General features: G+C 38.3%; 1 protein-coding gene across 6 annotated transcripts; it reads right to left on the bottom strand.

Annotated features, from left to right (window-relative positions):
- Positions 1-603: 603 nt before the first annotated feature.
- LOC125330203 (SSX family member 2 interacting protein) lies at positions 604-22409 on the bottom strand. Of its 6 annotated transcripts, XM_048313120.1 has the most exons (16): positions 22324-22409; positions 21937-22062; positions 14559-14625; positions 14171-14304; positions 13272-13438; positions 12826-13026; positions 11111-11221; positions 9741-9876; positions 8075-8150; positions 7826-7997; positions 6973-7123; positions 5648-5784; positions 5068-5235; positions 2840-2948; positions 1868-1988; positions 604-1688 (listed from the first exon to the last, which is right to left on the bottom strand). In XM_048313120.1, the coding sequence occupies exons 4-16, from the start codon at positions 14211-14213 to the stop codon at positions 1535-1537; spliced, it is 1746 nt and encodes a 581-aa protein (XP_048169077.1). In that variant the 5' UTR covers positions 14214-14304; positions 14559-14625; positions 21937-22062; positions 22324-22409; the 3' UTR covers positions 604-1534. The 6 variants fall into 6 exon arrangements, with proteins under 6 accessions (XP_048169077.1, XP_048169073.1, XP_048169076.1 ...); XM_048313116.1 differs by lacking the exon at positions 14559-14625; XM_048313119.1 differs by lacking the exons at positions 21937-22062; positions 22324-22409 and adding an exon at positions 14888-17913.
- Between the last annotated feature and the right edge of the window lie 3554 nt (positions 22410-25963).

The following is a 25963-nucleotide window of genomic DNA, read 5'->3' as shown; positions in this document are numbered from 1 at the left end:
TGAACACCCCTTTATTGGGGAAGAACAGGAGAAACAGAAATATTATGTCTTTCCAACCTGACTATCCATGCAGCAAAAAGACAACCAAGACACTAGTACTATTATCATTATATCCACTTCTGCTCCCTTTAGGGTACTATGTGAAAACCACACAAGTATCCTCTGCAGTTTACATTGGCTACTACTTCATCTTAAGCTCTAACTCACTGTACTGAACTCAGCAGCAGAAACTGCAGCTTTCTGCCTTAGCTTCTTGGAGAACTGCAGGTTTTTCTCTTCCCTATATTATCCTACCACTATTTTTCCAGGTAGTCCAATCACTACACTCCATCCAATTCGGAAGAAAATGGGCAGAGCAGCAATGGATTTTCAGTGAAGTATTCTAAACTTGAGTTAATTTCCCACCTATGACCCCAAGAAAGGCAGTTTATGCTTAGACTCTTCCAAAAGGTCAATTACACAAGGATCAGAGCTACACAAGTGATCACATATGCAGAGGTAAATATAATCACATGTGCACAAAAACCCAACAGAGAAGATGGATTTGTATGGGGCAAGGAAAATTCCATGCACTGAGTAAGGTAAAGGGGACGTTGAAACATCTTACCTCTAACCTGGCTATTTTTATTACATTATAAACGAAAGAGACAGCCCCAAGGCTACACAAAAAATAAAATTCTGGAGTCAATTAAAACAAAAAAACCTAACAAAATACAAAACCAGCACCAGAGTTGTAGACATTGTATACAGCCCTATAACCATAGTTGCTTAATAGTTTACTGCACACAAATCATTCAACCACAGGTTTTTAGAATAGAATTACACGTTTATTGTTCACATTTGAAATACTTTGGTTCCTGGCTGAACCATTGAAAGTCCTAATGGATCTGTAAACTGAATATCACTATAAAACAATTTAAAATGGCATGTAAAATAATATTTATGTATGCACGTGTTTCATTTCATGGTTTCTCAGCATAACCAGTTATTCTATTTACAAATATATAAAGATTTTGCACTTTAAATCATTGAGATATCAAAGAGGTATTTTCAAATCACACAATAAATATAGAACCTGTTTTGTTAAAAATCTACAGTATACTGTACATTCAAGTCGAGGCAAAAGAGGATTTAATGCCAGTTACACTTGAGACATAAATGAATGTTTCCAATAATTAAACAATTTCTAAAAGTGCTATCTCTGCCTGTGATGAAAGGTCACATTAAGATCCAGTATTTCATTACAGTCAAAGTTTCAGACCATTGCTTTATTCCAGAATTAGAGCTTCTGTTACTAGAAAAATATCAAAGCTTTTATATATTTTTAATTTTTTTCCCAAGAGTTGCAAGAAAGAGGCAAAAAATGGTCTAAAAAATAAAAGCCATGTGCACACACATAGAAACACACCACAATTCAGATCACCACATAATCCTCTAGAAGAATGATCAAACTCACAGCATTCTGTTTCATTTAGAATGATATGTTTATGAACAAGTCTTTAACAAAAAAACCCAGCAGGCCACCCTAGGAAGTCTAAGGCAGCTGTTCCATGTGCAAGTTTCTACATAGCAGAGTGCCAACTCCAGAGTCTTCCCATGACTTTGTGCATTCTTCAGTTTCTTCTTTGTCATCACTTTCCACCCACAGATTTGGCATGTTATCTGCAGCAGGTTTTTCTGATGCAACACTGGAAGCAGAAAAAAGAAGTTACAATGCCAATAAATAATGCTTTGAAAGGAAACAGAGTACTCTTTTTATGATATGATTAATATCCTTTGTTATATACCAACTGTAAACTTTAGATTACGCTCTGCTCTACATAGAATTCAGCACTCTAGAAACCATCTACAACATTGTTTCACAAACCTGTTTTGTGCAATATACTGAAATGTCTGGCAAGGTTCTGCTGAAACAGGAGCACTCAACACAGAGGGAGGTTTTCTTTGCCGAGATGCAGACTTCACTAAACGAGTGTCTGGCTCAGAACCTAAGAGAGACACATCAACAGTTAAACTGCAGTCCACTGGAAACAAGCAAGTCCTTCAAATGTTTGTGTCTTCTGCTTTTAAAAAAAAAAATACACAAATACCTTAAGGCAGAGTTATAATAACAAATCCTATTGTTAGAGACCTGGGATAAAATTTTAGAAGTCTATGTAATGCCATTGCATGAAGTTATGTTAAAATTAGGACTCTAAATTTGAAAATGCAGCATTTGCATAGACAGCCACCACTGCAAGTAATCATATGAAGTCACTCAAATGTAGCTTCTCACTTTACAATTGATAAAGCTTTTTTATTCCTTAAGTAAAGACTTCTCCAGCATGCACAGACAGTAACTAACACCAACATGAAAACCTCCAAACTTGTCAGAATATAGAAAACAAAATCAAAATGAAGTTAAATGTCTTATCGTTTACATGAACTTAACCATCACTCAAGTCAATGGAAAGACATGGCAAACTTAGCAGGGCCAGAACAAGCCCTTCTCACATTTAGATTTCAAAGCTTTCATATGAAGTGGAATACCAGAATGATTACATGTTCTACAGTATTTATGAAAGCACCTGAAAGTTACCTGCTGTGCTGTCAGGTATTTGATATTCACCAGATTGTTTCACAAATATAAATTCACCACATAATTAATTATCAGGAAGAGAGTTACAATTCCCTTTTAAAAAGGAAATTCTGAACCATCCGTTGCCCTGACATGTCGGGGCATACAGATACATGGTAAAGTTTTCCTTGAGATGCTTTGGTTTTGTTCATAGTTGCAACTTCTAGCTGAAAGGAAGAAAAAGAAATTGTGCAAGAACATTAGTTTGAACCAAATACTCACTTCTTAAGAAGGCACTTGGAGTTGTCGCATTTGGATTGTTGCAATCAGCAGTCATAGTTAAGAACTGGTGTTTCAGCCATGCTCCTCTATCTTCTTCAAATGCCTTTCTCTAAGAAAAGAAATGACAGTTTACACTTGTGACCACAGGAACAAGCCTAGCCCACATTAAACTGATGCTGTTGTGTTTCAGAAAGCCAAAGCTGTAACAGGTCCATGTCACTAAGGAGAGCCAGCAGCTTAACACAAAAAAGACTGTCTGTAAGCCAGCTTTTGAGCCCAACAAGGATTGGCTGAGGAGGCACTTACAAGCCAAGTCCCATGGTTTGTGCCACAGAGGCCTAAGTAATCCTTTCACTTTACTGCTCTACACTCCAGCGACACCACCTCCTATGCTCCCCTTCCCCCCTCAGTGCAGCACTACCTGCTGGAGGCAGCCCTCATCCAAGGCAGCTGCCAGGAATGATTACTGCTTAAACCTTCTAAATAGGAAAAATTACATTGAAAATAGCACTGATTGCTTCTGATTAAAACTGGGGGGGGGGGGGGGGGGGGGGGGGGGGGAAAAAAAAAAAAAGCTTGTTTCACTTTCCAGCCCCTGTGAGGACAGGAAAGGAAAATAATGCCAAGTAGACAGCTTCCAAGAGATCCAACGGCTCTGGAATCCAGCAACAAGCTGCTTCATCTCCAAACACCATCAGTGAAACAGGATGCTCCTATTCTATGTCAGTAGAAAAACAGAGGAAGCCGAACTCCAACGCAAACTTTCACAAACACCTACAAAGCTTACAGCATTGCTTCTCATTCCATACTTCAGCCTTTTGACAAGCTGAAGCATGAGCAGTTACGCTTATGCTGCAATGTGGTCCTAAACATTTCCAGACAAACAATTATTGTTTATTATCACTCATGACTTTTAAAGCAGAATTCAATGTGCAACATGAAATCAACTAACTCATTAAAATGCAAATAAAATTAAGTAAATCAGGGTCAGTATTTGTTACCATGTGAACTACTACTATCCCAGTATCCTAAGTAAAACCTAGAGTATTTTATATTCTGGGTCAGACAGGTTGTCCAGCTAGCTCCGTATCCTGTCTCCACCAGTGGCTGCAAGAGATGCTATTTATGAACAAGGCCTCTTTCTGCAGTGCATTCCCTCACAAGTTCCCAGTCCCAAAAACCATTTGATTATAGATGCTGAAAGACACCCCTTGTGCCCCACTTTTATTATCTGTGACTGTGTTGCCCATAAGCTCAGGCAACTGCTTTTTGAACTTGATGGTATTCATTGCCTTTACACTCTCCTTTGAAAAAAATCCAGAAGTCAACAACCTAACTGAAAAAAAGGGTACCTTTTTGCATATGTTTATGACTTAATTTCAAAATTAAGAGTTCCCTCTAAACCTTGAGGGATTTGGTGAACAACAGTAGTGCTTTCGTCTGCTCAAACTGAATCCACAGCTTTATAAATTTTAATCACATCCCACTCCAACTTTCTGCTCTGCACATCAAAGCAAGCAGTTCTGTAAGAAATAAAGTCCATTTCTTTTTTCCTTCAATGGCTTTTTTCCTGTCATATCTGTACCATCCTGGTTTCACAGTCATATCATCATGACCTTTCCCTGCCAAACTTGTAAGCCCCTTCACATTTTTGACCCTAACTATGGGCTAGACCAAAGCACATTTGCTAGAGCTCATTTACAGACACATCTATCCTGACTGCCAGTATCTGTGCTTACTGGCCAGCTTAACTACAAAAACAGAACAGATAATGACCCTACTAAGGAAAACATAGCAATTACTTGGTGTTTTTGCAGAAGTCACTGGTTTTCAAAAAAGTTTAGAAAACAAATGCCTTTTGAAATTCAACCAAATTTGTCTGAAATTTGCATAGGCCTTACTTTTGTAGGAAATGAAACTCAAGCAGTATCTAAGGGATTTAGTTAATAAATTACTGATTTTGGAAGTACTTAAGATATTTCAAAACCTGAAACAAAGATGGTTCAGTTCCAGCTGCAGAAACTGTATTTTCCAACACACACAAAAACCTTAGCTTTTTGAATTGCCAAGAGAATGATCTTCCAGAACGACCAAAGATATGTTTTATCCAGTATGGCAATGACCCTTCTCTACAGTCATCAGAAACAGATATTGTTGCATGGCTGCACTTCAGCATGTATAAAAAAGACTTGTAATTCATCTTCCATAGGAGCTCCCTTTTCTAATACCTCAAGTCCTAATCTAATGGCAGCTTCTGTAAAACTTTTTCGTTCCTTCTCAAAATTCTTTTTTTGTTCTCGAAATAATCTCCATTCTTCCTGAAGACGCTCTCTTTCTTCCAACAAATAGCAGTCTTGTAGTAACAGAGTGGTGTCATCATCACATGTAAGCTGTTGCTGTAGACATAAAGCAACAAAGGACAAATGTTAATTGGGGAGTGACTGAAGAGGTACACTATCTCCACAGGTTCAGATTTATCAGAAAAATGGTTGAAGTTTAATATGGAAACAATGCAGTAAATATCAAGTTGGTGGAGAGTGGGGGCAAATTTCAGATAGCCGTTAAAATGTCCCTGTTCAGGCTGCCTCACCTTTGTTTAGCCCCCAAAATTATTCCTACCAGGATTAAAAATTCACAAAATTATCAACCAAGCCACTAGCACACCTATACTCATATAACCCACTAAGTTATTTTAATTTAAAAGCATTATCAAGAAATGGAGAAAGGCTCAGAGGCAACAAAAGTGTCACATTAAGTAAAACACACTTGGATTCAATGAGAAAAATAAGAAAAAATAAAGCCTACTACCTGTAAGAGCTGTTGCTGAGTTTTGATCATTTCTTTACAGTGCTGAATCTCTAACTCTAGCTTTTCAGTTTCTAGCTCATGGTCTTCTCTTGAAATGACATCTTTTTCATTCAAAGCTCCTGAATGACCACGTGACACTAAAGGGGAAAGAAGCATATTAAAAACAAATTTTAAAAAGCCCCAACACCTCATATCAGACTCCCAGGAAGAGCAAAAAGTTTTAGACTATTTTCTTCATCCTGAAAGACAGACACACAGTGTACTCCACAGCATTTCTATCAGAGACAAGAGATCCAAAATTGGTGCTACACATGTAATTATCCATCAAATCCAGTTCAGAAAAAACACCAGCAATGAAAACATGAATGTTTCATGTCCCCCAAGGTAAATCAACCATCTACATTGCAATAAGTGTTACACAAAATCCTCGCTTGTTGCAGCAGTCATTTAAAAGAAAACTCAAGACAACTAAAGACTTTTTTCACTGACATGCTGTTAGCCCATTCTCCTGAGACCATTTTTGAAAGGCTTATGTGTTCATAAAAATATGACAGTAACTATATTTATCACAGATATAAAAAGAAAGCCTTTTCCTTCAAGTCCTGTGAAGGAGAAACAGAGCTAACAAACATTAGATGCATGTTTTCATTCCAGTAAGGGAATGAATTACAGGCATGGTTGTATTTTGTAAAATTACATACTGATTTATTTAATTTAATGCACAGCTAAATCACAATGATTGTAATAAGCCAAGTTTTGATCCCCTGATGCCAGTATTTGAACACAAAACAGAATCCTAAAGGGCTATACTATGGTCATCCTTATAAATGGTAAAAGCCTAGAAGATGACTCCAAAAGAGCAAATAATTGTAACATTTTTCCCGATGCTTATTTTTCAGTTAGTTACACCAAATAAAGTATTATAAGCATTCCTGAAATCCTTTCTAGTGTGTAAAGATACTCTCAAAGGTCATCTGCTCCTTTATTTGCAATTGCACGCCTGACCTTCTCAATCTTATTCTTGACAGCAAACATCCCTGTGGTAATGGCTGCATTTACTTGCATGGGAAAATAATACTAGGAAAGAATTTTATATATTTTTAGCTGTCTTAATGCTGTTTAACAGCTGGAAATGAGGAGAGTCCAGCACCATACCATCAGTCAGTTTGTTTTAGAAAGCCACAAGAGGTCTCAGAAGATGCGGCAAGACAAGACTCCTGAGAGGGAATTACATATTTTGCATCCAATTATTTAGAAGCTCCACATCTGCATTACTTTTTAAAAAACGTATTTTATATGAGCACATAATGCAGTTAAACATCAACCTTGGTTATCCAGCTTTTCAACGTGATTTTTCAACATTCGCCACTGTTTTCTAATGCTGTTGGTAAGCTGTTCTCGCACAGTTTCACAAGATAATTCCCACATATTCTCTTTATTTAACTCTCCAATATCTTCTTCCTGGTCTGACAGCACCTGTAGAAACAGAAATAAGAAGCTGCAAACCACTTCACCCTTCCAAGTATGTGCATAGATTAAATTTACTGAAGAGAAGGAAAACCCTTACAATAAAGGAAACATTTTTCCATCCAGGCCAGAACCCCACCACAGACAGTGGGTCAGCTAGCAAGACTCACTCACTCTCACATCTTCAAGCTAGACAGGTTCAGACTGCTGAGTTCTGGTGTCAGACTTCAGCAGCAGCTGCCTCAGTACAGGGGCAAGTAATCCAGTCAAGTTAAAAAGAGTTTATTCACACCATACAAAGAAGTGGACAGAGAGAATCTAGTGCTTTTCTACACAGCCATGGCAGTAAACTGTTCCAGAAATATATCCTGTGTAAAGAAATACTTAAAATCTGGAAACAAACAAACAAAAACCCCCAGGCAGGCAAAATCCAATATGCACTGCAATATAGAATTACATACCAGTAGCTACTACATCTAAAACTCATTCAAAGAATATTTTCAAGCTTTTCATTGACTGACTAGAAAGAATACACTGTGTGTTGTTCACAGAGAGCAGACATTTATCAAGGATGAATTTTAAGCAAAGCACATGATGTGCAATCCACTGCAAGTCTCATAAGAGGTTTACTTTTTTTTTAATAACTATCAAATTACTCCAGCACTATACCAAACTACCATGGAGATTTAATTTTAACTGAAGAATACTTACCAGCCCATCTTCAGACTTTTCTCTAGGCTTTTGTTTCTGTGGTGGAAGAAGTGAAATAATATCTTTCTTCATTTGCTGAAGAACTTTCTTTAGCTCAGCATTTTCCAGTAAAAGCTGTTTTTGGCGTTGTTCATAATCACTTAACAGAACTTTGTACATTTCTTCTTCGTTTCTGGAAGAAATAATCTTACAGTAACAACATAACAGCCCTAATACATGCTTCAAGTAAGATTGTTCTAAGACAACTACCTGGCTTCTGTCTTATCAGTCCTCCATGCACCTCTCTTCCCATCAGCTCTACCAACACAATTTAGAATTTCCATAGCTACAAATGAAAAGGATATTTCAAAGTGTGAAACAATATGCAAATATATAAAGATTTAGATGACATCGCATTTATATGTAGTTGTTATAAAGAGATCACATTACTCAAATAGCTCCCTCAGTCTTCAGACCCATATGAAACCACATTGCCCTGCTTAAAGCAAAAATAACATAACCAAAGAAAAAGAGATAAGTTTTTGCATTTGGAAATTCAGGAGGATGTATTTTCATCCTGTCTTATCTTTTATATGCATTTCTTAATGACACCTTCATCCCTATTTCAACCTTTATATCAATGTATCAACTCTATGCTCATTCTGGCAATAGCACTTATTTTATCTCCTGTTTAGGGTAAGGAACTTATTAATGTTTCATGAGATATTCCTCAAAACAAAGAAATTTCTCTGTTCACATTTGAATAAAAATAAAATCAAAAACCCCCAACCACACCACCAACAAAAACCCAAACCCAATATATGACTACAGATTAGTGACCCATGCTAGTAACTAGTTTTAAAACACTGCTATTTTCACCTCACTGATATTTGAACTAGTACTAGTAGCCACCTGAAGTCAAGAATGCTTAAGTTTTGCTGACCTCAGGGTGAAGTTTCTAGAGCTTACTGAACTGATTCCAAGAGTTTCTGCAGCCAAAATAAGTGTTCCTCCTACTTTGTTCTAACCTGGTTTGGCTTCCCCATGAGGACTTTCAGAAAACTAAATCAGCAGAGAACCATCTTGGAAACAACATGAATAGTTTTCTTCTGGTTTATTGAACTAAATCAGCTTACTAAAACATGCCCTACAGCTGGCAAACAGCTGAGTTTGGGGGTGGCAGGTGGACAAGAGCAGGACTTCCCTTCCACTGGAGATACGTTATATAAATAGTTTAAGGCCAGATATATGAACCAAAAGGTACATTTTTTTTAATACCTAACTACAATACCCATTTTCAGCCATTTTTGACAGAAAACTATATTATTTATGGTAAATAGCACTGATGAACACCTTGAACACAATTTTTGGGCAGTACGACATACAAGGACTCAGATTTCTCCTCATGTCACATAGTACTGGATGGTTCATCTGCCTTGTGTTATTTCCTCTCTAAAACTTCTCATTACTTGTGCTAACCACAAGCAGAGTGTAGTATCTCCAGTGTAAAAAGCTCATGCAGTGTGCCTTCCTGATGGCAACTGCTTGGAACAATACAGTGTTTATGACATTATCCAAAATCTTGTGATAGCAACAGTAGCAAGAAAATAGAGCAGAGATGGCTCTAGCACAGGAATTTATCCCAAATAAGTTTTCCTTAGTAAGGAACAAAAACCAAACAGAACACCCCCACCTCATTTCATAAAGATCAGCATTTGGTTTGTGCTTGTAAGTGATCTCATGCAACACAATATTGAAAAGACTTACACAGTCAGTTAACATGAAATATTACATCTTTTCTTTAACATTCTAACATACACATAAAAAACTGCAGGAGGGATGCATTGCCTTTAATGATAAAAATACTTAAAATTGGCTCTGGTTAACATACAGAATATGCTAATTTTGCTGTGGTAAAAGTCAAAGAGCTACTTACCTATCTTTTTGTCTTTTTTATTCATGACTAACTGATGTAAGCGTTCCTTTAACTTGTTGTATTCTCTCTCTTTCCTCTTCATATCATGATTGTACTGTGTAGCTCTACTTGAAATTATGTTCTGTAACTTCTGAACCTAAAAGCAATGCCACAAAAAAACTGTTTCTTCAACTAAAGTATAACCACAAATTTCTTCAGAAAACCAAAATACATGAGGCAAAACAACACTTCCATTAAACTGTACTTCTGCTCTCCCAACCAATGGATTCTGATCTCAAACTTATCTCAGGAAAAGTAGTTTCTTTTCAGGAGAAACTCACATCATAAGCAGCAGATTATAATACTATAATTCCTCTGAAGTACAACTGAACTCATGTTCTGAGAAGTCACATAACCTTTACAGCCTTTATTGAACAGAGATGGGATGTATCTTTACTTTCAGTAATTCATGTTCAGGATCTAGGTTTACGCCAATTCTGTGGCATGCTTGTTAGTCTCACACTAGAAAAAATGAACTCCTCCTCCTTGGGGCAGCACCACATTGAAAAATACTATTCCATTTGGTCTAAAAGAACATTAAAACATCATAAAGCAAATTTTTGACATGTACTATCAATTCCTAGGTTGTCTTGTTCGGGTTTTTTTTTAGTTTTCTGATTTAACCTTACAAACATGCAGCACATTCAATATCTTAAGTTGGAACTTTAGGAAGTCCACTATATACAGTTAGTGCTATGATTCCCAACTGTATGAATATGTTTATGAACACAGAACATTCACAGAAACTTAGGAGCCACATTCACAAAAACATAGGAACCATGTGAAGTACAATGCTAGGGAAGGAGCATACAGGAAACAAATCCCAAACTAAGAAGTCAAAACGAAATCCCAAACATGAATGTCAAAGTGTTTTCTGATCTTGATTGTTTCAACATATTTAAGTTTAATGAGATTGTGGTTTTGAGCTGGGTTTCCCCCCACCTCCCTTCTCTTCAGTCTTTTGCTCCCCTCTATAATAAAAAAAACCCAAACCCCAAAAGCCTCTATACATAAATGTTTGAATAAGTGACTGCATCCTGTTGCCCCTCCTACTTTTTGGTATTTCTGAACATTCTAAGATAAAGATGTACAGAAAATCTCAGAATTTTCACATCTGCATTTCTGCAGTACTCTCTACTACTGTTGTAACTTGGATGGACCTATCCCTTACAGGACCTATTTATCCATATGCAACATGCCAGTCACCTTGAAAGACAACATTTACCAACAAAAAATACACATTCAAAGTGAGCAATTAGAAGACGCCGTGCAAAAAAAAAAAATCTTCAATATCTATGTAATGATTTGTGTTAATGTACAAAACAACTCACTTCATCCTTTTCATTTTTAAGTAACTGGTGCAAATTTCTGTTCTTGCTTTGCAGTTGTCTGTCTCTTTCCTGAAGCCCAACTATTTCCCTTTTAGATAATTCCAACTGTTCCTAGAAAAAGTGTTGATAGTTCAGCATCAATAAGAATTAATAGCATAAGGTTTTAAACAAACCCAACCAACCAAAACAAACAAGCCATGTTAACCAAACTGCAAAACCACTTCACCTGAGATATGGCTTGGTGTTTAACAGGTATTATCTTTTTCAGTTAGGACTTTTCCATTAAGTCAGGATTCTGTAAGCATATCTATACTGTGAGAGTGAGGTGGATACTAAGCAACCTGCATGAATTTGGAACTACAGTTTTACTGGAACATTTCTGTTGAATCATCAAGGGTACAATTGACACAAATATACAGACTGTGACCATAGCAATGCAAATGGAACATTTCACATATACAGAGAAGGCTAGACAGATGATCTCATTATAACAGACAATGCAAAACTAGCATTTTAGAAAGTTTTGTCTGCAAATGAGACTCAGACCTGAAATTGGCAGCTTAAATGACAGCCAAATACTATATATAAGCTTTTCCTTCATATGTGTAGTGAAGTACGAATGTGTAGATACATTTAAGCAACAAGAACTTCTAAACAAACCACAGTGAAATACAGGTAACACAGTAGTGGAAGACAAGAGAATTGCTGTATGGTATCTGAAAGAATCTACAGGAGAAACTTCACAGGCTCACAACCAAATTAAATACCCTAGGATTCATGTAGTACAAACAAGTTTTCCCTCTCTCCCCATAAAGCTATTCATCTAGGGAAAGCAACTGGAGTGCTCTAGAACCTAACATTTTATAGTGTTTGTATAAAAATCAGTGCAGTTACAGATTACTTTTTAGGTCATCAAAAATCCTTCTACATGAATGACCAATCTCAGCAGAAGGACTACTATGATTTTGAAAATCTACAGTAATATTTCTCAATGAGATAGTGGTGACAAGCCCAAGTGAAAAGCAAGCCTAAAAAAGCACTGAAATATTCTTCTTTTATATTTTATTTTCTTGACAGAATTTAGAGAAAGTCATGTCTTTTCTAATATGACTGCACATACAAGTGCACCCATGAACTTCCAATATATCATCTATTCCACACTGACTGGCCTTGAACATGCATTTATCTTGTGATAAAATTAAGCTTAGTAACTTGTGGTTTGACAACAGCTTCTGAACAATTCTTACAAAGAGACTTTGTAGTTGGATGTTCAAGGAATCCAACAACAAAACAAAACACATGGAAAAAGACTGATAAAAACCCTGTAATGCACTAGAAGAGTTATCTGTACTTTTACTTGTTACAATTACATTGGGAATTTATCTTTCAGAGCTGGGCATATCCTTTTAAGCAATACTAAAAGATAGGAACCAAAATAGTTAGCATTTTCACCCAAAGTGTACAGTAACACTCTCAATTAAAACTCTCTTCCCCCTTCCTTGAAAAAGGAGGCTAAAACTGTAAGTGATTAAAAGTTCTCTTATTAACTCAAACTTCATTAACTTTAAGGCATTTTCACTTGGAGAAAAATACTTCAAAAAACCCCAAAACAGAACTGCAAATTTGTACTGGAGAGAAAAAAAAAACAAACAGAAAAGGACTTGCTATTAATGTAGACAGCTATGTAATACTAGTGGAATGATTTTGTTTTCTACCTTTAACTTAGCATAGCAGTTCTGTAAGTGATCCATATCACTTCCCAGTTTCATATGCTGCATTTCTACTTCTTCCTGAGCTCGAAGGTTCTTGTGCTGCAGTACAAGCAATTCATTCATACAATTTATGATAGATACTAAATTTAATTCTTTTCCTTTGGACTCCGCATAAATAGAAGGAAAGCCCAATGTTGTTAATTCCTGGTAAAAGACAAGGGGGGAAGGGGGGAAAATGAGATCAATAACTGGATCTATCTCCCACAATTCTCCAAAAGACAGTATCAGGTGAAATCCTGTATGAAGGGGAAAAACCTGAATCCTACTTCCCACCAACATCAGCTTCTGAGCACTGAGGAAGAAGTCTTCTTAATCCAGTCAATCCTTTTTTTACCACAATTGATTGTCACCTGCACACAACCTCCAATAAACAAGAAGATCTGGCTTACCCTATCAATATAGGATATACTCTGTTCAAGATTCTCTTCTGTGCAGAAGGCACTCAAAAAGCTGTGCATGTTTTTGGACGAAGGCAGTGACAAGCGTAGCACTTGTGAGTTCATGCTTGTAGGAGATATCTTTTTTTCTGAGGTATATGAAAGTATATTTTTGCTATCTAGAAGTTAAACATTAAGAAAGAAATCAGGGCTATTATTTTAACACATCACAAAATCAAATCCTTATGTATTCAAGTTATTATTTAGAGAAATTTAGATTCTAGAGCTCAGAATTTCATCTAGAATGACATTAAACAATTCACAATATATAAAAAAGATAAACTTCCACTGAAGATTTAGACTCAGTAACATTTAAAGTATCGTATCTTTCAAATTTTACTCATCCATCAAGAAAAAACTGACCACACTTCCTTTTTATTGACTTACTACAACACAGGTGCAAGAGATGTGCATTCAGTAAAACCTTATAGAATGTATGGTATCATTAGTCTCATTAAGGATATGCTGTAATTTACTCTTCCACCAGGCAGAAATGGGCAAGAAAATATTTACTCCTTTAACAAATTGTAACCAATTTATGAGGCAAAAGAATATAGAACAAGTAAAGAAATCTTTGAAAACACAAGGTACATTGATAGGTGTGATTATAAAAAAAACAAATTACGATTGAAAGTTCTTAAAACCTTTCCATATATGTATGAGTATTTTACATTAGCATTTCTGTAAGGACTTAATCCAAGACAAAGCACTGTTTGTACTATGTATTATTTACCATGCTGTTTACCTACTCAAATAGGTAATGCACAAAACTCCAGTCTCCTTCTTTAGTTGCTATAACATCACTAGTAAAAATCAGTAAATCGACTAAATTCAAAACATTACCAGTTTACCTGATGACAGCACCGGCACAGTAATAGTCTTCCAATCTCCCATAGCAACAGAGACAGGCTGGGTACCTGAGCAACTGGTTCAGCAGTGAAGTATTTAGTGCAATTGCTGGCAACGTGTGTTACGTAGGCATCTCCTAAAATAGCAAGAGTGTTTTAGATTAACAAAAGCAGCTAATACAGCTAGACAGTTAAAGCAGGCACAGGAGAGTGACTGTTGAACTCGAACCACGTGGAATTTTTCTACTTCTTTACACTACATTTGGAACACAGTAAGCACAGCAAATAGTATACTTTAAAAATGATGCATCTATCTATATTTAGCCTTAACTGTCTTGTAAACCATTAACTAAAGCCAAAATGCCAAGCACAAATGAAAATAAAGACTCACGCTGTAGATAACTAGCTGTTTCTGTTGATGTACATCAGAGAAAACGCAGCAAGCCAAGTATTTTTCCCTGCCATATAAGCAGGAAGCAATTTTATTACAGTAAACTTACATGAAGTTTTAACATATGGCTGTTTAAATGGGACTGTTACTTAAAGAAATGCATTACAAAGGCTCTAGAGAAGATATATTGCCAGAGGGCAAAGGAACTTTTATTAAATATTTAATCATTTAACTTACACATTTAGTTATATTGCCTTTCCCTAGCAAGTTTCTTGCTTCCTTGCAGAAAGCCCAAAATTGTTGAAGGAAACAAATAGGAGAAGCCTTACCCTGTTGGCACAGCCGCTCAGTACAGCACTGTCCCTCTGGAAACCAAAGGGAAGCCACCCACTCTTAAGAGAGAGCAAAGAGATTGTCCCTTCACCCCACCTCCACCACACAGTGAGAAGGCACATAATAGCATTAGTTATCTCCCACTGCTGGAAACTTTAAATCCAGCTTGGATGCTTAAGACTTGGACAGCACAAGCCATCAACTGTTATGGCAACAATGATACTTCGGGGAAACAAGCTTTCCACCTGAGAGGAAAGAAGGCCCCTTTGTTTCAAGCAACACTTGGGAACAAAGTCTAAAGTCTGTTTTAGATTAATTCAGTAGGCTTTTAGAGCACAGGGATGTTCTTCCCTAAACCCTTGCTAATGTTCCAATAAACACAGTCTGGATAAGCAACTTCTAAATTTCTGACACCAAAACCTTGCATTTTTATCACTGTGGAAAAAACTATCATTGGAGGGGGGAGGGGGGAAGAGAAATGTTTTGTTATCCCCAAGGTCTCCTGAGAACACAGAGACAGTAGAAATCCTTATCAACATGACAAAGCACAAAATACAGTGTCCAAAGCAACACCAATTTCTTAAGAGATCATACTGGTGCACAGTCGCATTACAGAATGCTCAGCACTAAAAAAAAAAATCTAAATAAGTATCCAGCTTGATGAAAATTTCTCCAGGTTCATAAATGTGCATGGGAAAAAAAGGTAAACAGTTATTCCTCACATGTGTTATAATTTAGTAGCTCCTGAAAACTTTCAGATCAGAAAGTACACAAAAGGCAGCAAGAAAACACAGTCAATGTAACAATCTAGTTGCTGTTCTTGTTTAAGAAATGGTTTTTTCTGCTTTCTCTCTACACTTACTAAATTACGCGTATTTTTCACTTTTTCCCCCCGTAAAAATCAAGATGTTCACAAATTAACTAGACAACTGTGCTTTTAAAATGGAATTCAAAGTCAGTAAGTATTAAGAGGACACACTTCTTACATGCTACTTTCATTTCTGCTGGATGCATCACATAGATAAATGCACACACATAAGGCAAAAAGGCAGCAAATTAAGGTCCAAGTAAGTTTTCATTCCTGACATCACAATCCTGCATTCTAATAACATATTTCAAAAGATTATTAAGAACCTCAAGACAAATTCCATCGAGGACTGTTGGAAAGTCCACAAAAATACTAATCTCATTTCAGATACGCTGCTACTTCCAAACAAACTGGCTTTTATTCTTTAAGAGACTGCATCCCCACTCTGAGGTCTTATCACCCACATTCACTGAACGTACAGTGTTATCAACCCACAAGTCTCTCTGCACTGACAATACTATTCTGACACAGCATCTGTCACCCTAAACAATGTCTGACTGGAAGCAGGACTAATCCAGGTATAGGAATGCAATGATTCTCTAAATTTGCACCCTGCAAGTCACATGCTGATTCATTCAGAGCAGACACTTTAGCAAGACTTCTCTGTAGTGACACATTATTAATAATAGGACACGTAGAAAATTAACACACAAAGTTAGAGGGAAGCCTAGTGAAGACAGAGAAAGAAAAATATCTAAGAACTACAATGAGGTCCAGGTAATACAACCATATTCTCCTCTCAACCTTGAAAACTCTAGAGCCTTTTGTCTTGAGAAGTCCATTGCACAGTTTAATACAACAAACTAAAATCCACCCTCAGCAATTTCAAGATTTGAAAAGCACCAAACTCAAAAACTTCCTTCATCTGCTAGACCACTACCCCAAAGTACCTCAAACCATTATTTGACATCAGACAAGTGCAGTAGCTTTGAAGAAGTGATCATTGCAGGGAGTAGTCAGCATTTTGTACTTGATTCATCTTTATTTACTGTATTTTGAATTAAATTCAGACGTGAAGAACAAGACAATCCAGTGTCAGCTGCAAAAGAGAATGCAACAAGCCTTTAGTCTCATGCTAAGATCATCTCAACAGTTCCACATGGCTTCTACTGCCAGTTCAGCATCTCAGCAATGACCTCTAAAGCTATCTAGTGATTAATATCCATCAGATACATTTCCTTCCCAGTGTAGGCAGTTTCTCTGGAGCAACAAAACTCCATAAAGCCTCTCTGAAGTATGCAAGAACTAAAGATGAGCATTCCTGATGAAGACAGTAGATGTGAAATTAATTTAGATACAGTGTATTCAGAAGGAACCCTTCACCTTTTTGTACACTACAATGCTCTCTTTAACCACCCTAATATACCAGGGAACATATTCACGTAGAGGATGAAAATGTCTAACTCTGAAGCAATACCTCATGTAATTATGGAAGAACAATAAAATAACACCTAAGATTAAAATGTATTTTAGGGATCTTCCTAGGATATCAGAGTTAACAGAAAAGGCTTTAACCAAACAAAGTAGCAAGAAAGTTTTGTGTCCATGTTTGTTCCTCCCCCTTGGCCCTGATAAGGAAAACATGCAACAGGAAGCAAAAATCTAATTTTGCTGTTTCCTAGCATCTCATGTTAACATCAAATCTGACTGACTGCAGGTGAGAGAAAAAAGAACCACTGCAGCCAAAACTGCTGTAACCACATAACGATTTTCCTACTGTGCCCATTCCCTGTACAGAGGGCTTTGCTATAGTCACTTCCCTAGCAGGTTCAATGACTTGCCCAAAAACCTGTAACCACCCAGTGCTTACTAGATGTAATTGCCCCAACTGGCAGTGTCACTTCCTCTCCCAAGCAAGAAATTCCTGGAGAGGCCAAGACATGGATGGATTGTCTGAAAATGAGCCTCTGGGACCCAACTTCAAAAGTGTGAATGTAAGAGCAAAAAGAAATCTTACATCAAACAAAAACCCCCAACATACACCCCACTAGAATCACAGAGAGCTTAATCAACACCAAGGAAGCAGTAATCAAACCAAGGTATTCAAGTGCTAGTTGGAACAACTGAAGTACAAAATCCCCAAGGAACTTTAAAAAAAGCACTGTCATCTTAATAGCATACCAGAACTTCTTTGAAAGCCATCTTGGAAATTTTTGGACAAAAAACTACAGAAATATTCCCAGAAATTTCTAGATAATTCACTAATAAGCACATCTTTCAAGAATAAGATTAAAGTTCAAAAATAGTATATTTCATAAGCCCAAAGAGCTGAAAGAAGTGGTTGATAAAATTACTGGGGTGTGTTTTGGGGGACAGGAGAGGAACTGACAATAAATGTGCCAAGATTTAAGACAGAAATCTAATTAAGTAAGCCTGAGTTCAGGCCATATAAAAACTTGAAAATCATAAGCAGTAAGAAGTAGAATTATAAATTTAACACAATACAGCATACTTAAAATTTCTAAAGATCACATTTAAACTTGAAAAGGAGCAGTTTTAACTGGGTTTGTAAAACTCACTCAATCAATCAGCAGAGAATTGTCACAGCACAGTGCTGTGATCATATTGCACCATCTGGTCATCCCTAACCTAGACAGGGTGTGACACAAGTGGGAAATGCAGTATCTGCTAACCCAGAAAACTTTTAACCCCCACCAAGGAAGGGAGGGCATGGAAAGGCAACTCTGGAGAGGTGCAGTGTCTCAGACGAAAGTCTGAAGATTCAGCATCAACCAGAAATGGTCTAACATTCCTTCTCTGTATATTTCAAATGCTACAACTTGTGACACGCGTGTTTCAACTTGTGAAATTGCGGGGGGTACATACTTAGCATTTACTTAAAGACTAGCGTGATTCTTTTCTACTAAAATAATACCCAAAGGGAGCTATGAAGCTGTTTAAAGCTTTTACATTTGTCTAGTAATCCACAGATGTCACACAGATGGCTTTTATCCGGATAGACATAAAGACACAAAAGTCTAGGTAAATTTAGGGTACACTCCAGACATGACATTGTAGGTTTACAAATACATCCTTGATAATGTCAGGACATAGACTTGCTTTAATTCATGTAATCGCCATGGAAGCCCCTACATTTCCTCCCTAGAGTTTTGACACATTGTTTCTCTACAGAATTCTTAATAACAGTTTATAATTAGCACTAATATATATATTATATCCAGTGATAATGGTATAGTAAAAAGAATTTATTTATCTAAAAATCTATTACAGTTTTAGTGACCTTTATTTAATATTGTAATTTTAATGGCAGCTCTTGCAATTAAATCTGAGCCCAGATTTTTCTTCTCACGCTTACAAAATTGTGGCAATTTAATCATTAATCTATTAGCTTCCAAATTAAGGTGAAGAAATCCCTCAGCTTATCCACATTCCATGGAAACTTTATGTAGTATCAGATTTTCAGCTGAATTTCCCAGTACTGTCAAAAGTGATGCAAAAAAGCAAGTCAAACCATCCAGCCTATGGGTATGAAGCCTCTGTTTATTCTGAATGCATCATACCCAGAAATCCCAACTACATTTCTCCCCTCCATTTTACTTAAAAAACAATCAGGAAAACAAATTTAAATTACCAGGGGTCTTAAGAAAATGAATATTCAATTTTCTCAACACATATAATCACACAAGAATATATAGTCTTACATCTGATAAAATTCAGTGTTCAGTAACTGTCCTGTCACGGTCTTTGCCTCAAGCACTCAGGTTACAAGGATCATAATCTGATGTACTACCTCAAGATTCAACTCTACATACTATGTACACAGATGACTGTAATTCTGTTAATTCAATCACGGAAAAAATTGAAACACATGGAAACATTTTATCTGGCTCCCACATTCCTACCCCATTTTCTAACTAATGCAATGGATTTCACATTAGTATTTTCTTATCACTAAACAATAACTCTATTGTTAATCTTCAAAACTGCATTTCTCTCTTTGCATTCACAAACCACTTACTATATGTAGCTGGAGCAGAACATTCTGTTACCAAATCTCCCTATGTCACAGACAAGAGGAAGACCTCAGAAACTATCTTCTGCATGTCCTCCTCTTCTTCCTAAGGTCAGCTTTAGCCAAACTTTATACCTGTCTGTCTCTGCAAGCAGACAACTTTTTAAAAGAAAACCCAACCACTAACTTATTAGTTCCTAAAGTTGGTGAGATATTTACTGGGCAGAGCCAGAACTAGTATTCCAGATACCAGAAATAAGGAAACTTACAAGTTTCAGTAGCATATAACCTGCAAGTTAAATCAGGCACAGAATGCAAGAAGATAACTACATAATTTCTCTAGAGATTACCAGGGAATTCAAGGAATAATTCTCATGTAAATTCCTGGCATCTGTTAATCAAAACCTGTCACAGAACAGACTTGGCAACTGCGAACAAATAGGACTGGTGAAATGTCAGCATACTTTCTGTGGAAGGAAGGAACACTAACAAGTCTGCCACAGTGCTCTGGAAGAAGGAATAATCCAACACGCCTGGGCAAGACAGCAAAACTGGATTTTCAAAAAGCTTTTCACAATGTTCCCTCCAAAAGCTCTTAAACTAAGATGTTAAGGAATTTATTCACAGCTGATTATAAACGGGAAAAGGCAAAGAGTAGGAACAAGTGATAGAAGGGTGAGGAAAGTGTTTGAAAGTCCCAAAGACACAAAAATTAGAGTCCCAAAGGGGTCTGTGCAGGCATCTCTGTTGCACAGTAAATCTTAAAAAGGTAATGAACAGGTGATATACTCAGGTACTATACAGAGTTACTCACAAAAATAAACATAGATTGAATGATGAACTGCAGAAAGTTGTCCTCACACTGAACAAATGGATGATAAAAATCAGCAGCTGAAATTCCTTGCTCATAAACACAAACTAACGCAATGAAAAAGACAATTCTACTATGCACTTAAACCAACAGACTCTAGTTAGGCATTATCATGCAGGAAGAGATCCCAGGTCCCTATGATTAGTCCTCTGAAAATAACAGCTCCCAGGCAGGTAACAGAACGCTGGAGCAGAGGACAGAAGAGACGACCATAATGTCTCTCTGTGAATACCAAGCATCTCCACCTTAAATATCACGCACAGGTACAGCCTTCCCTGTAAAAAAGACAGAATATACCTAAATATGGTGCAAGAAAGGACAAGCAATGCTTTCATACATGAAACTAATAAGCTGTGGCTTTTCAACTAGAAGAGGAAACAGCTGGAGAAACAGGACCAACATACAGAAAACAAATATTCTTTGCTTCTTTTAACACAGTTATAAGAACACAATGAAACACTCAGTGTCAAAGCTGGAAAATGAGGACATTTTTTCCATATAAAACACAATTAATCTGTGGACTTGCATCACCATGAGGTGCTGTGAATATTAAATACATAAACTGTCTCCAGTTTTTCAAAAAATATCCATCAGCAGCTATTACATTTTAAAAGACAGATACAGCCTCTACTCAGAAATCCTTCAGCTCCAGACTGCAGCATCTTGGGAGGATACACAGATAAAAGCATTGCTGTACAATCAAACTATACTTAACATCCTTTCCTTAGCATCTGCTGCCAGCTTTAGAACCATGATATTGAACCCCATGAGCCTGGTGTTACTCTCTCCTGTGATCTTTCCAGTCCAAATTATAACTAATGGTAGTACCACAGCTTCCTGACCCCATCCTTCCCCCCCCCCGCAATACACCCTAGAAACATCATCTTCCCCCATAAACACTTGTGATCTGAAATCTCCATTAATTGTATCAAATCATTTCTCTAGGTCTCCTTTTTTAAGTTCATTATTAAAATTTACCGAATACGTTCACATTTTACTTCGAATGCCTCTTATTTCAAGTCATTGCCCTGAAATTCCTATCATACCTTGGCAGCCTATGGAGTCCTGCTTAACTACTTCAGTCAGCACAGCAAGCAGCAGAGCATTCTACATAAACTGGGGATGCAGTAACACTACAAACTGGTCCCACATTACGATTTGATCTTCAAACTGAAAGCAGCTTTGCTACAAAGAAATAAAATTCTAAACAACGTATTTTAAAAACGCCCCGGTCACTTACGGAACCTGTACTCTTTTAACATCACGTGAGCCGCCAGCTCAACCCCAGCAGTCACAAATTCCCTGACTCAGTAGAAAGCTTTACGGCTCTCACCTCTGAGCATCTGCCGCTTGTAGCTTCACAGAGACCGCAAACGCCGGGCCTCACAGCGCCGGGGGGACAGCCGGCAAAGCCCAGCCCAGCCGCGGCTCTCCCTCGTCCCCGCGGATCAGCGGGAGCCTGAGAGAAGGGAGCACATGTCAGGACCCACAACCCCGCCCGGGCCAGAGACTCCTGCGCCCCCGCACGGGGCCCTCCCCCGGCCCGGGGCAAGCCCAGACCACGGGAGCACCGCAACTCCCGGGCTCGGCAGAGGAGCCCAGCCCAGCAGCGCCGGTACCGCCGGTACCTCCGCCCCCGGCCGCCACCGCGCCCCGCCGTTACCCGCCGCGCCCAACGCCCCGCCCGTGACGGGGCGGAGGAGCCCGCACACCCCCCCACCTGCTGCGGCCGCAGGGAGGAGGAGAAGGAGGGAAGCTGCTCCCCAGCGAGCCCCGCGGCCGGTGCGGCCCTGGCCGGGCCCCGCGGGGTTAAACCCGCGCCGCGCCCCGCCCCGCCCCGCCCCGCCCCGCCGCCATTGGCCGGGCGGTTGCCGGGAGACCTCTAACGGCACCTGCCGCGCCTCCGCCGCCTGCCCGCGGCCCCGGGGCGGCGCAGGCCTGGCTCCTGTGGCAGTTCGAACCTGGGCCCCTTGTGCCGTCACTGTCTGCCTGTGTAAAAGTCACTCTCTTTTACGAGCTCCCTTCAGTAAGGGAAGGTGTGATGAGGTCTTCCCCGAGCCATCTCCAGGCTCAACAACCCCAACTCTCTCAGCCTGAGGTGCAGAGATGCTCCAGCTCGCTGGGCATCTCCGTGGTCCCCTCTGGACTCGCTCTCACACGACAGCACGGTTCTTGAGCTGAGGGCCCCAGAGCTGGGTGCAGTGCTCCGGGTGGGCTCTCGGGAGCAGAGAGGGAGAATCCCCTCTCTGGACCTGTTGGCCATGGTTCCTTGGAAGACAGTTTCTGAGGTTTTCCTGTTGTCAGCCCCGGGACAGGGTTGGCTTTCTGAGTTGGCTCCTGTCCAGCTTTTTATCCACGAGAGCCCTCAAGTTCTTCTCCACAGCTGCTCCCAATGGGCTCTTCTCCCAGTCCCGTGCCACAAAAATGCCTCCCTGTGCAAGACCTGACAGTCTTCACTGTGGCTGGGAGTGAAGGTGGAGGAGCACCAAGATACCCAGTCTGGCCCAGAGAACATCAATTAAATGTTCCAACGTCACACCACTAAATATGTGATGTGTTGCCTTTAAAAATTTGAATTTTTCATCCTAATGTATTTCCAGGATAATAAACAATAATTTTCGATATTATCAACCATAATCTGTTGTGGTATTTTTAAAATTAAGATGAGGTCACCAGAACAGGTCCAATATTCTCTTTACATTTAGCTTTGAGGAGACTACTTTGTTGGAGGATTCAGTGCAAGTAATCACAAGCATTAAACAAAGTGATCTCAAGGAAAGGAGATTCATCAGAAAATCTGGGACCATAAAAGGGAAATTTTGAGGCATGGGATGTACACAAACAACCACCAAAGACCCTCGAAAGACCTCATATTCAAATAAGTTCACGGAAATAATCAGCACCTACATATGTATTCAGGACATGTTATGAATATGCATTAGTTCCACGGATATAACCTGGCCTGTTAGGTTGTTCTTCATGAATGCTTTGAGGAGAAATCCACATGCATCCAGCACTGCTAATAAACCAATGTCAGCTTTCTAACCTGGTAAATTTATTAGGAGACTTTATTTCCTGGCTTTCGGTGACAGGAAGAGATTGATGATTATTCTTGACATTTTTTCTTCAAAAGCTGGGGTGTTATAGTCCAGATCAAGAATTTAAAAAAAATAAAAATTACTGATAGAAAAGAGGCTTAGAATGCAACAGACAAAATGACTATTATGACTGGAAAGACACCACCACAGAGAAATAGCAGCAATTAGGATATAAAATATTTGGTTTTAATATATTATAGTTATATACTCTTTCTTAAATTCAGTTTTCCATCCAAGTTGGCAAATTTTGCTTATTTTCTGACTATTTTCAGTATATGAAAGTGGTAACATAGGACACAAGAAGTACATTAGCATTTTCAAGTAGACATAGCAAAGCCCTGTGTGCAACAAGGGAGGGAACTGCAGAAGAAAATTAGCCTTGTAGGTTGTCCTGCTGCAAACACAACTGTGATAAACCTCCCTACATTTCTCACACACTGCTTGCCCTGCTTCCAGATTCTCTTTCGTTCAGCATTTCTGGTTTTCAAAGGTCGACTCAAGAATGGAAAAATGCTGAGTAAGGTCAAAATCAGCTTTTCAAAAGTCAACAAAATTTGACTTCCGGGGCAAAATACACTCCTATCATACATATTGGAAATAGAGCTATTTCTCTCATTTATGAGCCGACCATAACTACCTCTCCAGGCAGCTGAAAAAGAATATGGGGCAAGTAAACTGACTATTTCTTGCTGTGTCAGAAGGAAGTTCTGTCAGCTTCCAGAAATACTGCTTATTGTTTTGGCTTTTAGTACCTTTGCAAAAGCACTAATAAACATTTTTAATAACTAAATCTTTTTAGTGTTATTTAGGTCATAGGAAATAATTACTCGCAGTACAGAAGAAAACTTTCGTTTTATCACTCGGGTTAATGCAGAGACTTTGGACCTTTATACTGCAGCTTTGCCGCAGGTGCACTCCGAGGAGGAAGCAGACTTGCACAGAATATGTTAGCGGTAATAGCAAGTGGGACAACAGACCTTGTTCACAGGAAGGATTAAGCTCTTGGAGCTTTAAAACATAATACAGGGGTGGGTGGTGCCGAATTCCCTTTGTTCATTTGATCTTAGCAGCTGTTCCTGAAGTTGATGCTATTCAAAGGAGAACTCCCCAAGCACTCTGCTGTGCATCATGGATCGGGTTTGGTTTATGTTTTTTTAAAAGGATGGCCAGGAAAGGAAAAGTCTTTGTGGGATGAATTCAGGCAAAAGTATCAGAGGAAATTTTACCATATGAAAAACTGTAGCCCAACACAGTCCTTCACTGATAATGTACCAGTTTGGTATAACATAGTCTTTGTAAACTACAGTGAGGAGTAAAACACAGCTTTCTAAAGTGATTCATAGCAGGGTGACATAAGGAGGATTTTGATATTGAGAAGAGGTGGTGTCTTTGGAAGTTTGGGATCCTAAGGGATACAGTAAAGGATAACATCAACTATTTTCTATACTCTCTTGAGTAATGTCATAAATATCCTGTGGATGTCAGGTCTTTGACAGTAACTCAAATTTCAAGAGTAACTCCTTAAACAGTTTTTTCCTTCTTTACTTGGGCTTGCTTGAATCTAATCAACTGAATTATCTGGAGACTCCTTTTATTTTGCTTTATAATTCAGTTTTAAAATGACCAAACATCTTGTGTTATTTCATAGCTGTTCCACTCTCATATAGACTGTTATCCTAAAAATTAATTTTAGCTCAATTTCTTTTATAAACATACTTTACAGAATAAATTATTAGAAAAATTTTGAAGATGTATTTATCATTTCTTTTTTGTCATGATTTGCTAAAAATCAGGATTAAGAATTATAATGGGAAAAATATTAAAGAACCAGAGGAAAATGTTTTATGAAATGAAATATACAAAATACCTCTAAAAACCTAAATTCAAGCTGCATTGAACTGTGACATTGTAGGATAACAAGCTCCTACAATTCAGAAAGATATGGACTGATCTACAGTTTGTTTGCATTTCAATTCAGACTCATCTTCTTAAGTACATTCAAAACCACTGTTTGCTGGAGTGGTTTCTATAGCAGTGTCCTGCTTCATTACGAATCAGCAGGGCTGATGAACCATGGACTAGCAGAAGCTCATTAAAATGTCTGATCCTGTTATGCAATAGGCCAGTGGCAGCCTGTGACTCCTTTATTGTCTCTTGGTGTAAGAACTGCGTCTCGACAAAGCCCAGCTCATAGGGCTTTCATGTCCCTTTGTGGAGATGCATAAAAATAACCTCATAAGCCAGTCTGTGGGTTGTGCTCTG

Source organism: Corvus hawaiiensis, chromosome 9 (genome assembly GCF_020740725.1).
Source record: "Corvus hawaiiensis isolate bCorHaw1 chromosome 9, bCorHaw1.pri.cur, whole genome shotgun sequence".
Taxonomy (NCBI): domain Eukaryota; kingdom Metazoa; phylum Chordata; class Aves; order Passeriformes; family Corvidae; genus Corvus; species Corvus hawaiiensis.
Note: the sequence above shows the minus strand (reverse complement) of the source record. Positions and strands in the feature narration are given on the sequence as shown.

Coding starts and splice junctions, on each gene's coding strand:
- LOC125330203 (XM_048313120.1), bottom strand. CDS start 14,213: ATGGGAGATTGGAAGACTATTACTGTGCCGGTGCTGTCATCAG. Junction 9,877..11,110: donor TTAAAAATGAAAAGGATGAA/GTGAGTTGTTTT, acceptor CATTGCTTTTAG/GTTCAGAAGTTACAGAACAT. Junction 5,236..5,647: donor CTCAGCAACAGCTCTTACAG/GTAGTAGGCTTT, acceptor TTATGTCTACAG/CAACAGCTTACATGTGATGA.